The following is a 13,272-nucleotide window of genomic DNA, read 5'->3' on the forward strand; positions in this document are numbered from 1 at the left end:
GACTTTTCAAATTTTCCTCAAAGTGCTTTGTTTGTTGGTTTTTAATCAGAAAAACGTCTGTCACTTGCCAGTTGTTAGAAAGAGAAAAGCAAAAGAACAGAGTGAGTACATGGGCAGGCAGATCTGGGAGGCTGAAGACAAAATGGAATCAAGGCTTGTTATGCAAGACAAAGAAGGAAACCTAGGTCAGGTGTTAAGATCAGGCCTCCCTGCGGATGGCGGGTGTGAAGTATGCTTCAGCATCTCTGGTTCTTCCTTAGGGCACTGACTGGTAGGCCAGGTAAGGATAAGAATGTCCTGTTGTTTTTACTCAATCTTAATCCTCATGAGGTCGCTGTTGTGGCATTGATGCGTTTCACCACGACTTCTTCATACTGTTTTTGTGTCAGTAACCCTCCTGTTATGCTTTTACTTTCTTCAAACTTGGGCAACACAACTGCAATGTATCCTTCGGTGGATGGCTAGAAGGGAAATAGAATATTTAATACTGTCAAATGGTAAAAAATCAGATAAAGAGTGTGTGGATGGGATCTTACTTCCCCAGACCCTTTTACCTTCTCTTGAAGAACAGATGGCTTATGGAGGATGTTTTCATTCACTTCCATCAACCGTCCTCGAACACAGCTATTTAAAGAAAAAATTGCTTTGAAGAAAATTATTACCTTCTTTGTTTCTCCAAAATTGTGGTTAAAAAGTAACTCACCTAGATATGGTGTATTCTTCTCCATCAGAGCAGTAAATCTTACACAGAGGTGCAAGTTCTGTTAGAAACTGTGCCCCCTGATAATAAAAGGGAAGAAAAAATTAATTGATGTACATTTTCACTTTTCTTTGTGAGGCAGCCCTCAGAGTTACAATAGGATATATTCCTGGAATTAGCGTTTTAAATAAAAATGACTTAAGTACAGAAAAACCATTCATTTATTCAAATACTTATATATTAAATGCCTCTATAGGCTAGGCACCATCCTAGGCTCTAGGGGAAAAAGCAGACTAAGACACATGTGATAATAGGTAGTTCAGTTACATATTAAGAATATATTTTACCTTAACTTATTATACTTTATATTTCACTGTACATGAGAAAGCTGCACATAGCCAAGTGTAAAGACGTCAAAAGGGTAGGAAAATCTCATCAATAAGCAATAATATAAAATTCAACATTATAGAGAATGACCGCAATATTGTACAAAGTTAGTTTCATTAAGATTCCTACCTTATTTTTATATCAGAACTTAATAGAGAAAGGAACTTCTTTATTAGGTCAATCACTAAGACTTTCTGAAGAAGGGATACTTTTCTAATTTAAAAAAAAGCAATTTGAGGAAAATTTGGAAAACAGAAAAGTTTTAAGTAGCAGATAAGAGTAACTTACCCATTATCCTATAACCTGCTAGCAAATACTACATTTTGACATATGTCTGTTTGAATGTTGTGGCACGGTTATACTTTCATGTACTCCACTGTATGGATATATCTGGGGAGGTTCTGAAAATTTCTATCGAGTCAGCCACAAAGTTCATGCAGGTTTTTCCCTAACATGAAAAACCGGAGCAAACTTTTTGGCCAACCCAGTACAAGGAGGCTCATGGGAAATGGATGCAAGCATGTCTCACGTGTTGCTCTTTTTTCCCAGGAATTTTTACTGCAGTGAACATCTGAGGTCAAGATGCTGTTCTTTATGGCCTCTTTCCCACTCACAACATTATTAGACAGCATTCAGGTGTTACTGCATGAGCTTCACTCCTCTGCCTGTGGGTACTTCGTTTCAAAATACTAGTCAGTGTGACTCCCCACTTTTGGGAGGAGGGGCTGGGGATTTGTCCCAGATGGTTTGTCTACCACAGGCTCTGTGTCAGAAAGAAGTGTTTTAACCCCTTTTGGTCACCTCCCTTGGGAGAATAAATGATGGGCAGCGCTGAGATGCGATCAAAGCTTATCTGCAGTGGGTTCCACGTGCAGGTCCCTCTCTGGTCCTCAGTAGTAACAACAGTGCTACTCTTTTGGACAAAGATTGATCACAGGAACATCACAAGCACTAACTGTTTTACTCGTGATTTGTAGACTTTTAAGAATGGTCCATGCTTTTGAAAGTCCACTTGCTTCCTCAGTGAGGAAAAATCAGTAATTATAAGGCAGGTTATTAGGGGCCTTCAGGCCTACAAAGGGGAGTGTAAACAAGGGTCTTCCAGAACAGTGAGGTAATTAGCAGGAACTCTTAGTACGAACTCAGTAAATGAAGGACCTAAATCATCCACTGAAACTCTCCTTTCCAGGGGGTTTGTCAGGATAGTTTAGTATGGTATTGAGTTGTCCTTGGTGTGATACCCTCCTTTAACAGTAAAATGTCCATCTTGCCTAGAATTGTAGAGGGCACAGGTAACATTTTCTATAACTAAACACTACGTGGAGGTAGAGGGTGTAGCTAGATGTGTATTAAATTGGCAATGATTTAGGAATGGCAAGTGATACGAAGCAAATACTGTATATTTTCTCAGATTGATTTTTTTTTTCACTACCTCAGGACTTTTTTTTTACTTTTAAGTTCACATGTGAAAATTTATGATAAAGAAGTATTGATCATCTAAATTTTATAGAATTCGAAATACTAGCTTAACAAAACAGGAAGGGACAAAATATCTTGTTATATTGGTATTAGCGTTGTTCTTTCAAAGGCCCACCTTCTCCATCCTTCATCCTGGGGATGATAGGGATGGTGGCCCAGAAGTTAATATGATAGATAATATACCTTCTGAAATACCTCATTTTTTTGGCCTGAGAATTTCCTTAGAGCTTAAGTATTCTTAAAATCATCTCCAACTGCCAGGGAAGTATGCTGAGTATACATTACTGGGTTCTAAGTATGGCTGGCTCTATCATTATTATGACAATAGAGGGTTTAAGTAGAGAAATACAGGAACATACCCGCTTAAATTTCCCAGAGACTTTGTTCTGAAGTCTGCTACAGTTGGTACTGATTTGATAGGAAATGCTTTTAATTGCTTTTCCACTTTGAAGAACTGGATGGGATCCTGCCAGTGTGATGACACATATTCTATGAGGAGCAAAAATTGATCCTGTATTATTGCTTGGTATGATTCTTCCTCCTATAACACAGTATTCCTACTGGCACAAGAAGAGCTGAGCTGACATTTGTTTAGTCAGCCTATCATTTCCCCCCATTTTCCTCTGGCTACTATTGGAGCTTAACTGATGAGAAGAATGCAGTAATAAAAATGGAGAAAGTGGGACTGAATTTCCTTCCCCAAAAGGGTAGCATACCACAGGTGTTTAGACAGCACAGAGGAGGAAGAGGGAAAAGTTAAGGCATGCCGGTATGGACAGGAAACCATCTGTGCTTCTACCCTAGCCCTCTCCGTGGGCTTGGGCAATTCAGTGGTTAGGCACAGGCTGGTTACTTGAGGTAGTAGCTGAGGGTGTGGTCCTCCATTTGGATGTTTGGGTAAGCAAGTTTATTTGTTTAGCGTAGGCACTGAAAGATTCATTCTTGTCAATCAAACTCCTACTATAAATAATACCATCTCAATACAGTGGAGGATAATCACTTAATGAATATTTATTCAATACAAGACCATACCAGGCTACAATGCCAGAAAAAAAATTTTTTTGATAATTTAAAATTCCCAATTTGCTTACCGGTTAGAGTGTTGTAGTATACAGTGGTCCTCACAGGGTTTTCCTTTGACATCTAGAAGAAATGAATGAGTCTGATGGCTGTTGAGTCCATATTTACTACCACTGTGTAGTACTTTCTTTGGTTTATAGAGGTAGTTAATTATGAAGGCTGGACACATACATCACTGGTATCCCTTCATTACTCAAAAAGATATACCTAAAGGCTGACCATAAAGTATTTAAAGATATCTGGTCCAGATGGAATCATTCATTCAATGTTAAAATGATGATTAACTCTTTGCTCCACCGTTTTTTATCCTCACTTTAAAATGAGTACAATCATTGTTTCTATTAGAAAAAAAGTGATTAGTAATGTATTCTTTATTTAATTTAGTAGCATGCTTTGTTGGTCAGTTTTAGAGAGACTTAACTCATCCTGGTTCGCCCAGGACTGTCCTGATGTTAGCACTGAAGTAATGGATTCCCGAAAACACCTCAATCCAGGGTTAACCGGACGGTTGGTTACACTAAGTCTGGCTCATAAAACGTATGCTATTGTAAAATATTTCAGTATTGTAAAAGATGAGTACACCTATTATCCCTAAATGAATGGGAGCAAGTTGGGTTAGAGGAGGGTCCCCAACGATGTTCTCGTCACTGATATGTGCTGGGTATACAAAGCTGTACAACAGGATACCTACTTCTAAGTAGGCCAATGTGTAATACCAGCGACTTCCTTTAAGTAAAACTGTTAGATTCTGCTTTCTAAATGCCTCTATTCTAACCCACCCTCTTCTCTCCATCCCTATGCCTCTACCTTAGTTTAGACCGCTACCATTTAAATCATTTTATGTATCGCCTCTTCTTGGAGGACTGAGCCCTTCAAATCCCTTTAGGCACTCAAGGAGATTGCAATCCAGCTCCTGCCTCCCTCGGGGATCTCACCTTAGTCTACCATCTTCCCGCAAGCAACCCACCCTCGTGAACTCGCACTGCGCTCGCCCTACCCAGAATGCACCCTGCTGTTTTCCACGTCCTTGCAAATGCCATTCCCTTGGCCTACAGGGGAACAGAGGGATCCAGTTCCTTCTGATGTGGGGAGGAAGCGCTGGGGAAGGTGCGTGTGCCTTATGATCTGTCATCATAGTCCCTATACTGTCAGACAAATTGGGCCCAGAAGAGACTGACATCATTCTCCACTTACCCGCTTTGTACCAGCGAGTGAAGTAACGATCCACAAGCGACGGCACCGCGGGCTCCGCAGCCGAGGCGGCCACAGGGGTCGCGGGCTCGGTAGCCATGGCGACCTAGGGTGCTGCAAACCCCGCCCCCTGGGGACCTGTACTCTTCCTCCCGCTTGCCACGGAGGAAGGTGTCTTTCCGGCGTGTAGCCGGGACACGCGCTGTGCGCACGCGCGCTGCTCCCCGGGCTGCGCAGGCTCCTCCCACCGGCGCCACTTAACTGAGCTTTGGGGTCTGACCTCAAGGCGGGGATCAAATACAATAGGCTGGGCAGGAGGATGTAGGGATAGGGGGCGGCGGCCAGCGCAGCTCCCCATATATCTTCGCGGGGGAGACGGAGAAGGCAGGCCACGCCCCTTCCGCTCGCGACGTCACTCTGGCGCTGCTGGGCGCGTGTCGGGCTATCTTCGTTTGCGAGTACTTGTTTCGCAGGTCGCCTGTCCGCCTGGCTTCGGCCACGACCGGAGGGTCTCGAGCGGCCTGACGGCCCGGAGACCCAGTGCGCGTCGCGAGAGCTCAGAAGCACGGTCAGGGAGAGGCCCGTGCGCAGCCCTGGGCGGACGCACCGCTGTTTGGGGGTCCTCAGAGCGCGGCGTAGGTGAGCGTTCGAGCGGCCTAGCTGGGGTGGGGGCACGGAAACGGGCCCTGTCGGCCAGAGGGTGTCCTGATGAAGGGGACCCCCTAGCGCCCAACCGCTACCTGCTGCTGGTCTGGGAGTAAAGTGCGGCTTGACCACCTCTGCCCTCGAGTTCTCTTTTCTGCAGACTCGCCGCCTGCTGCACCCGCGGCCATCAGAGGGCTCGGCGCGGCGCGGCAGGAGGGGGAATGATATGCTGCTCCCCCAGCTGCACACTTACCCAGTCTCCGGATTCCTTGCAGGTGCGGACTATACCGCCGAACCAAGTAATGCACCAATTAAAGCCCAACAATGCATGATAGAAGCTGACGGTAATAGAGAGAAGTTCAGGTGCAGCTGCGAGTTTTTGCAGCTCGCAGCTTTTCTCGTATCTGCAGCTTTTCCTTGGAGGTGTTGTCCCTGTGCATCTCCATGTAATGTGGTATCTTATGTGGCCCTCTCCCCTGTTAAGCTGTGACTTCTGAGGAGGCAGTAACTGTCAGTCATCTCTTGTCCAGAACTAGCACTTAGCAAGTGCTCAGTCGGTATTTGATGTAGGCCACAAACCGGATCGTAGGATTACGGTACTATGTAAAAGGATTCAAACCGTACATTGACAGGCAGGGCAGTAACCAGTGAATAGTTTACTGTGAAAGTGTGGGCAAAAGGGAAGCAGACACAGTTTCAGCTTGGAGGACAGAGAAAGTAGGAATGCCATGTCCCCAGAGGGGAAACTAGTTTGGTGGAGGATAGCAGGTACTTCATTTAACAGGTTGCATTTGATGTGCTTTTTGAGAAATCCTTGTGGTAACAGCAGGAGGTTGAAAATGTGAGTTTAGTGTTCAGTTTAGGGAGGATCAGGGCTGGACGTTTAGATCTACTAAACATATTAGGGATCTGTTTGGTACTTGTGGTCATGGGCATGATAATTAGCCACGAGGTGGATGGATGAAGGAGCAAGGGAAGAAAATAAAGGAGTTGTCAGAAATTTCAGAGAGGATCCAGAATTGATCTGTGGTGTGGAGAGAGGGCTGAGAAAGGATGAGTCATTTGAGGGCAGGGGAGTTGGAGATTGCAGATGTAAAAGAAAGGGTACCAATAAGCCAAGGTCCTGGGGGAGTTTGGAGGGTTCTCCTTTGCTGGTCTTGAAAAAGAGTAGGACACTTCTGAGAAGGTAAGGGAATAAGGCTGGTAGGTGTGAAATGTTAGAGAAGTTCATTTTGAGGCTGGAAGGGTTGGGGAGGAGGGAGATGAATGATGAGTTGCCCTTGTGTCACCAAGCCTAAGCTCGTACTGCTCACCACACAACAGGCCAATAATCGAGAGACGAGGTGTTGGGGCAAGGAGTAACGACTTTATTCGGAAAGCCAGCAAACCAAGGTGGTGGGCTCGTTCCCCCAAAGACCCATCTTGCCTGAGTTAGAATTCAGGCTTCTTTTATACTAAAAGGGGAGGGAGTAAAGTCAAACATTTCAAGGTTCCCATCAGCCTCCAGAGGGGATGTGTTAATTTCTTCCTCCCTGCAGGCATTCACAGGTGGGCCTGGTCAGGATGTTTCTTGTGAGCTAAGCAAAAGTATTTTAGCTTAATGCTCATTACCTGGGAGTCAGGGTTCTGAGAGTTGGGTGATTATGTATAATTTAAGCTTATAGGCTGCATCCCTTTAGTGATTAACTTGTAATCGAATACCAAAGGTTCTTCCCTATGACACTTGGCCGGTGATTTTGAAAGCTCGGTGATTTGAGAACTCAGGTTGTTTGATACGTTTGTCAGTCAGGATCCAGTCAGGGAAGTCGAAACCACACAATATTTCAACAGAATTTAATACGAAGAATTGGTTAAATACCTGCTGGAGGAACAAAAAGCAAAAGGGAGCAGTGAAGTAATGAAAAAAGTAAACTAATGAAAGCAGTTACAACACTTAGCTAGGTCTGAGGATCAAAACAAGGGAAGCCATTGGGGTTATCATGACCTGGGAGGAGAGGCATTGGAAAGCTGGTGTTGATAGCTCTGGAATTCAGAGGAGGAGCTCCATGTTACTAGATTTCAGGCACCTGGAGGGAGCACCTGCCTGGTTAGTGCTGGTACCTCTGGGGTGGTTGTTATCATGCTAGTCAAGGGAGTGCCAGAGGCTGGGACTGAGGGCCCCTGGAAGGATGAAGGCCCATTGCTGGGGTGACATTGACTGAAACAGCAAGGTAACAGGAAGAAGGGAGTCCTCCTCATCTCCTTCTGCCTTTGCCTTCCAAATTCTTATGCTGGGGTTCATGGACCCCAGAGCTCCACAGGTTGTTGGTGAATAGAATCCAAGTTCACAGGGAGACATTTTGATGCTCTGATCATGGCAACAATAACAGCATAATTATTAGCTAAACCAGGTTGAAATACATCTGGTCCTCTGTCGCCTGTTTTCACCTCTTGCTACTCTGTCCTGTGTTTACTCCCCTCTAGCCAGACATCCTCTCATCTCACATCTACCCATCCTTTCAGATCTATGTCAGTGGTCGTCTTTGTGTTATTTAAAGATGAAAGGTCATGTAATTTTTATGTGCTTTCAAAAACCTAAGCTTTCTATATAGAATTAGATCTAAATAAAAAGTCTGCATAGTATAATACAGGTTCGAATAATTTCTAGAAGTTCTTGAATATAACTGTCATGAAAGCTCACAAAACCATTGTTTGCCTTGATTCTCTTCCTCACTTCCACCGTGTGGGCTTGCCTTCCTCTTAACCCACATTTTATGTTGTCTCACTCATACTACACTTAACATTTTATCTGCTATGTAGTATAAGGATTAATTCATGTTTCTTCTTTCATTGTCATAAGTAGGAAATGCAAGATGAGAGAATTCACCTTGGATTAACGTGACAAGAAGGCCAGTGTGGTCTGTGTAATTGTCACCCCTAACATAAGTTAGGGACTTCCAATTACAGTATAAACCTTAAAGGGGTCTGGATATAAATATACAGCACATTGACTTTTTTTTCCTCTTAGGTAATGTTACACGTTAAAACAAGTCTGATTTTGTCAGACCAAGGTAGATTTCCTATTGATCGTTCTTTTCTCAGCTTTTCTATTGCCCTGGTGAAAATCAGGCCAGGAAAGTGGAGTAATGTGAAGTAGTTATATCAGGTTATCAAGCTCCTCGAATTGTTGGTCATCATTTTGAAGTATACTGTTGTAATTTCATAGTGTCTTCTTTTCTCCCTGAGAACAATAAATGCTTTTCTTTTTTTAAAAGAAATTTATTTATTTGGTTGTGCTGGGTCTTAATTGCGGCACTTGGGCTCCTTAGTTGCAGCAAGTGGGCTCCTTAGTTGTGGCACGTGGGCTCCTTAGTTGTGGCATGCAAACTCTTAGTTGCGACATGCATGTGGGATCTAGTTCCCTGACCAGGGGTCGAACCCAGGCTCCCTGCATAGGGAGCGCAGAGTCTTAACCACTGCACCATCAGGGAAGTCCCATAAATGCTTTTCTTTATTTCTATGTTTGATTTCAATTTTAATTTTTTTAATGAAGATATAGAGCCAGTTTATAAATAAATGTAGTTAGTGATATTAAAGTAATTTTATTTTCTTCAACTGCCAGTATATATGTGGATTTTTATATTATTTTGTAAGTCAAGTTATAAAAATACCCTCATGTGCAAAAATAAAATGTTTTCTCATTCATTGCATTCTTCTCAACTTTCCTTCAGAATAACCGATGTTAAATCTTTTTTGAAGAAAAAACTCTGAAGTTGAGAATCTTGCCTCTTTCAAAGAGTGAGAACGTAAAATAGATTTCACAGCCTCAATTTGTAGACCATAGATTTACACAATTGGTTAGGTTGCTACCACTCATCTCTGTGTGGGTTCAGATTAGATCTTTTTTTTCTTGTTTATTCTAACTTCTCTGCTCCCTGAATCATTTTGCTTATATTGGAGTGTGATTTATCGCTACTCAGCTGTTTCTATTTCTCAGAGAAATTAAAGCTTCATCAAGAGATATTTGTACTTTTCTTTCAGGAGTCGCTTCATCATGAGAAATCTAAAGTTATTTCGGAGCTTGGAGTTCAGGGATATTCAGGCTCCAGGGAAACCTCAGTGCTTCTCTCTCCGAACTGAACAGGACACAGTGCTCATTGGCTCAGAGCATGGACTGATAGAAGTAGACCCTGTCACAAGAGAGGTAAGTTATTGATGGAGGGTGCTAGCACTTGGCATGACTCTTGACTTGTCTTTTTTCCAAACTTGCTTCCCCAAATAGTCTTTCCTTTAAATCTTTCTGAATTTACGTCCCCCCCAAATGAATGCTCCCTTCGCTTTATACTGATGTCATATTAGACATAACTAGTACCCTGTCTTTTAGTCTGCTTCTGTTTTAATCTAAGCTGGCAAAGCTCTGACGTTGTATTTTGCGGGGTGCCCTACTTTTTACCCTTTCTACCATGTAAATACTATCTTTTAACAGTTCTCAAGTGGGAATGCAGGTGAAATTTTTCTGTAGGGCTTTTTAAATTTTTTCAGTCTCCATCTCATACCAACTACATCAGAATCTTCACTTTTGGAGCTTGAGCGTATGTATATTGAAAAGCTCTTTAGGTTGATTCTGATATCTTCCCTTAATTATATTTTGCTACTAATGTATTTTAGGTGATTACATTCTTAGTCCCTTTTCCCCATACTGTATACATTTTAGAAAATCATAGTTACTAGCTTCATGTTTTATTGGATATTTTCAAAGATACCAGGCTTTTATGTTTGCTTGGCACAAAGGTCACATGAACTGTGTTTTGTGTTAAAGATGGTAGTGTTGTGAAATTTCTCAAGTGAAAGTTTGGGTTTTAGGAAAAAAACATTTTTGAAAGCTTTTATACTATAAAAGAAGCATTAAAAAATATTTCTGGAAGTGTGATGAATTGTTCTTAAAAGTAGATTGACTTAATTTGCTTATTTGTTTGTTTTGGTGAAAGGTGAAAAATGAAATTCCTCTGGTGGCAGAAGGCTTTCTCCCAGAGGATGGAAGTGGCTGCATTGTTGGTATTCAGGAGTTGCTGGATCACGAGTCTGTGTGTGTGGCCACAGCTTCTGGAGATGTCCTACTTTGCAATCTCAACACACACCAGGTAAGTGGACGAGATCAGTGAGGGGGAAATCTTAGACATCCTCAAACGCCTTTTTTTGTTTCATGTCACTAGTTTTTCGTAGAAGTTTAAAATGTCAGGAGCCATAATATTTAAGCATTTTGCAAATTAAAGTCTTTACGTTATATAATTCTTTACAGGAACTTGTTGGCATGGCTTTAGCTATATTTCAGGATTCTTCTAAAACTCAGTTTCGTCTGTTGCATTTATTAATTAGAACAATCAGAACATTCCAAATAAGAACTTAACAAAAACCCAAATCTGGCCATTCTTGTATGGTATAGCTCACCTCTTAGTAGAATCTGATCCTGAGCTGTAACCTTTATTTCTCAATTTATGAAGTCTTTGAAATGTTTATATGGCTTATGTTTTCTTTTATGAATACTGAATAAGCCTTTCCTTGATGGCTAACTTTAAGAGTCCCTGAGCTACAGGCACTAAGGTGATATGCTATCATTATGTGCACATCTTGTGACTACCAGAGAAGATAGATTTCAACCATTTGCCTCCTTCTCTACTTAGCATAAGGCTTAGTTTCTGGATTTCTAGCCTCGCCTTCTCCACAGCGTTTTAAACTTTGTTGATTACTCCCTTAGTTGTGATCTCTTTCACATGGATGTATCACAAGTCATTACTAATCAGAGGATAGTAATAGCAGCTGACATTTATTAAATGTTTACAATGTGCCAGGCACTTTTTCAAGTGCAGAATTGTATTCAATCTTCACTACAACCTTATGAGGTAGATTGTTGTTTTTCCGTTCTTCAAAAGAGGAACTTGAGGCACAGAGGGCTTAAATGATTAGGCTAAGGTCAAACAGTGATCAGGTGGGATTTAAACCCTGGCAGTCTAACTCTGGCACCTTTGCTTTTAATGGTTCCATTTAGTACAACAATAAATCTTATTCTCAGTTCATGGTGAGAAATATCAAAGCCATCAAGTATAACTTACTTAGTATTTCTCACATTTAAAAGGTATGCTTTTACTTTCGAAACACTGTGTAGAACTTTTTCCTAATTACTGAGCTCCTCCAGTCCATCCGTCTCCACCGGATGGTGCTGATCCTCCACATTTGTGGCATCACAGTGTCTGCAAGACAGAATCCATGTTCCTTATTGTGCCTTATAAGACCTCTCACTGTCTGTTCCCCAAATTCCTTTTTAGCCTCACCTCCCACCCCCATCATTCCTGTGTATATGTATACCTTAGGCTCTAGTTGCAGCTGATTTTTAAGTGCTGTTTTTAACTGCACATTTTCCCCCCAGTTTCTTCCTCCTGGCCCTATTCCTACCCTTCAAAGCGCCTCCTCCGAGAAGCTTTCCTGGACTGTCCTGGGCCACTTGTCAGTCTCTGCTCTGAGCCCCCACTTAATTCCCAGAGACCTCGGTTACATCCCTAACCCTACTGTAGAGGCATCTTTTTTTTTTTTTTTTTTTAAGATGTTGGGGGTAGGAGTTTTAGTAATTTATTTATTTTTGCTGTGTTGGGTCTTTGTTTCTGTGCGAGGGCTTTCTCTAGTTGTGGCAAGCGGGGACCACTCTTCATTGTGGTGCGCGGGCCTCTCACTATCGAGGCCTCTCTTGTTGCGGCGCACAGGCTCCAGACGCGCAGGCTCAGTAGTTGTGGCTCACGGGCTTAGTTGCTCCGCGGCATGTGGGATCCTCCCAGACCAGAGCTCGAACCCGTGTCCCCTGCATTAGCAGGCAGATTCTCAACCACTGCGCCACCAGGGAAGCCCTAGAGGCATCTTTTATCTCCTTAACGGGAGGAATGGAGTGGCCGTAGTCACTTCCAGTCCCTATGGTCTGTATCATGCCTGGTCTTTTAATACCTGTTACTGAATAAATGTTCACTGAATAATTTCACCTTTGTGTGTTTTGTTAATTGTTTTGATTAAGGTCATAGTAAATATTTACAGAGATGCTTATACTTTCATATCTCCCTTAACATTTAAAAATGTCTCTCTCAGCTGGAATGTGTCGGGAGTGTAGCCAGTGGTATCTCTGTCATGAGTTGGAGTCCTGACCAAGAGCTGGTGCTTCTTGCCACAGGTAAGCCTGTCACTGGTCCCTAATTCTTGACTCTTATAAAACATGACTCCTAATATCTCACAGGCTTAAGTTTTAGGGTGCTTAGGTTTCAAAAAAAAAAACCCAAAACATTTCTTGGAACAAGGATACCGACATGATAATCTATAGGGAATGTGGTGTTTTTGAGTTAAGTTTTACTTCTTAATATATTGTTTTAAAAAGTTGCTGCTAAGGTCCATAGTTATGGTTTAAAATGTCAGCAATATTTAACCTGCTCTAAGAGGAAGAGTTGCTACATAAAATAAACTGATTCTAAGAACTGCTCTCCCAGTCCTATTTTTTTTCCCTTAAGTCTTTTCATTCCAGATGAGTTTCTGCAAACTAGCACCCTGATGAGGTATACATTTGAAGAGATATCTTGCTGACTAAATCGTTGAAGTTAATGGAAGAGGGCTATGTGGACTTTGTTGTTAGCTTGACATACATAAATAGCTGAGAATAAGTACTAGGTGATTTACCCAGTCAAAACTTTTTTTTTTTAAACGAGAGTCGGAACATTTTGAATAAATTCTGTCTTCCCTGTTTTGACTATAAACTCCTCCACTCCAGCTCAGTAGCTTCC

The 13,272-nt window shown here is 42.2% G+C and overlaps 2 protein-coding genes across 3 annotated transcripts in view; one reads left to right on the forward strand and one right to left on the reverse strand.

The window, feature by feature from the left end:
- Positions 1 to 323: 323 nt before the first annotated feature.
- LOC307054749 (protein Abitram) lies at positions 324 to 4,937 on the reverse strand (the record flags this gene model as incomplete). The annotated part of the gene is made up of 6 exons (XM_079706648.1): positions 324 to 461; positions 555 to 624; positions 704 to 780; positions 2,926 to 3,055; positions 3,658 to 3,709; positions 4,841 to 4,937. 6 exons carry the CDS (start codon positions 4,935 to 4,937, stop codon positions 324 to 326), a joined length of 564 nt encoding a protein of 187 aa, XP_079562774.1.
- A 4,578-nt stretch (positions 4,938 to 9,515) lies between these two features.
- ELP1 (elongator acetyltransferase complex subunit 1) overlaps positions 9,516 to 13,272 on the forward strand; it is a gene marked incomplete at both ends in the record, with an annotated part of 57,785 nt that continues 54,028 nt past the window's right edge. The window contains 3 exons of one of the 2 annotated variants that reach the window (XM_079706069.1): positions 9,516 to 9,665; positions 10,450 to 10,602; positions 12,590 to 12,679. In XM_079706069.1, coding sequence (XP_079562195.1) covers positions 9,516 to 9,665; positions 10,450 to 10,602; positions 12,590 to 12,679 — 393 coding nt within the window. The remainder of the gene's footprint in view (positions 9,666 to 10,449; positions 10,603 to 12,589; positions 12,680 to 13,272) is intronic. The other variant, XM_079706068.1, reaches the window with a different exon arrangement.

Source organism: Hyperoodon ampullatus (genome assembly GCF_949752795.1).
Source record: "Hyperoodon ampullatus genome assembly, chromosome: 6".
In the NCBI taxonomy this organism is placed as follows: Eukaryota; Metazoa; Chordata; class Mammalia; order Artiodactyla; family Ziphiidae; genus Hyperoodon; species Hyperoodon ampullatus.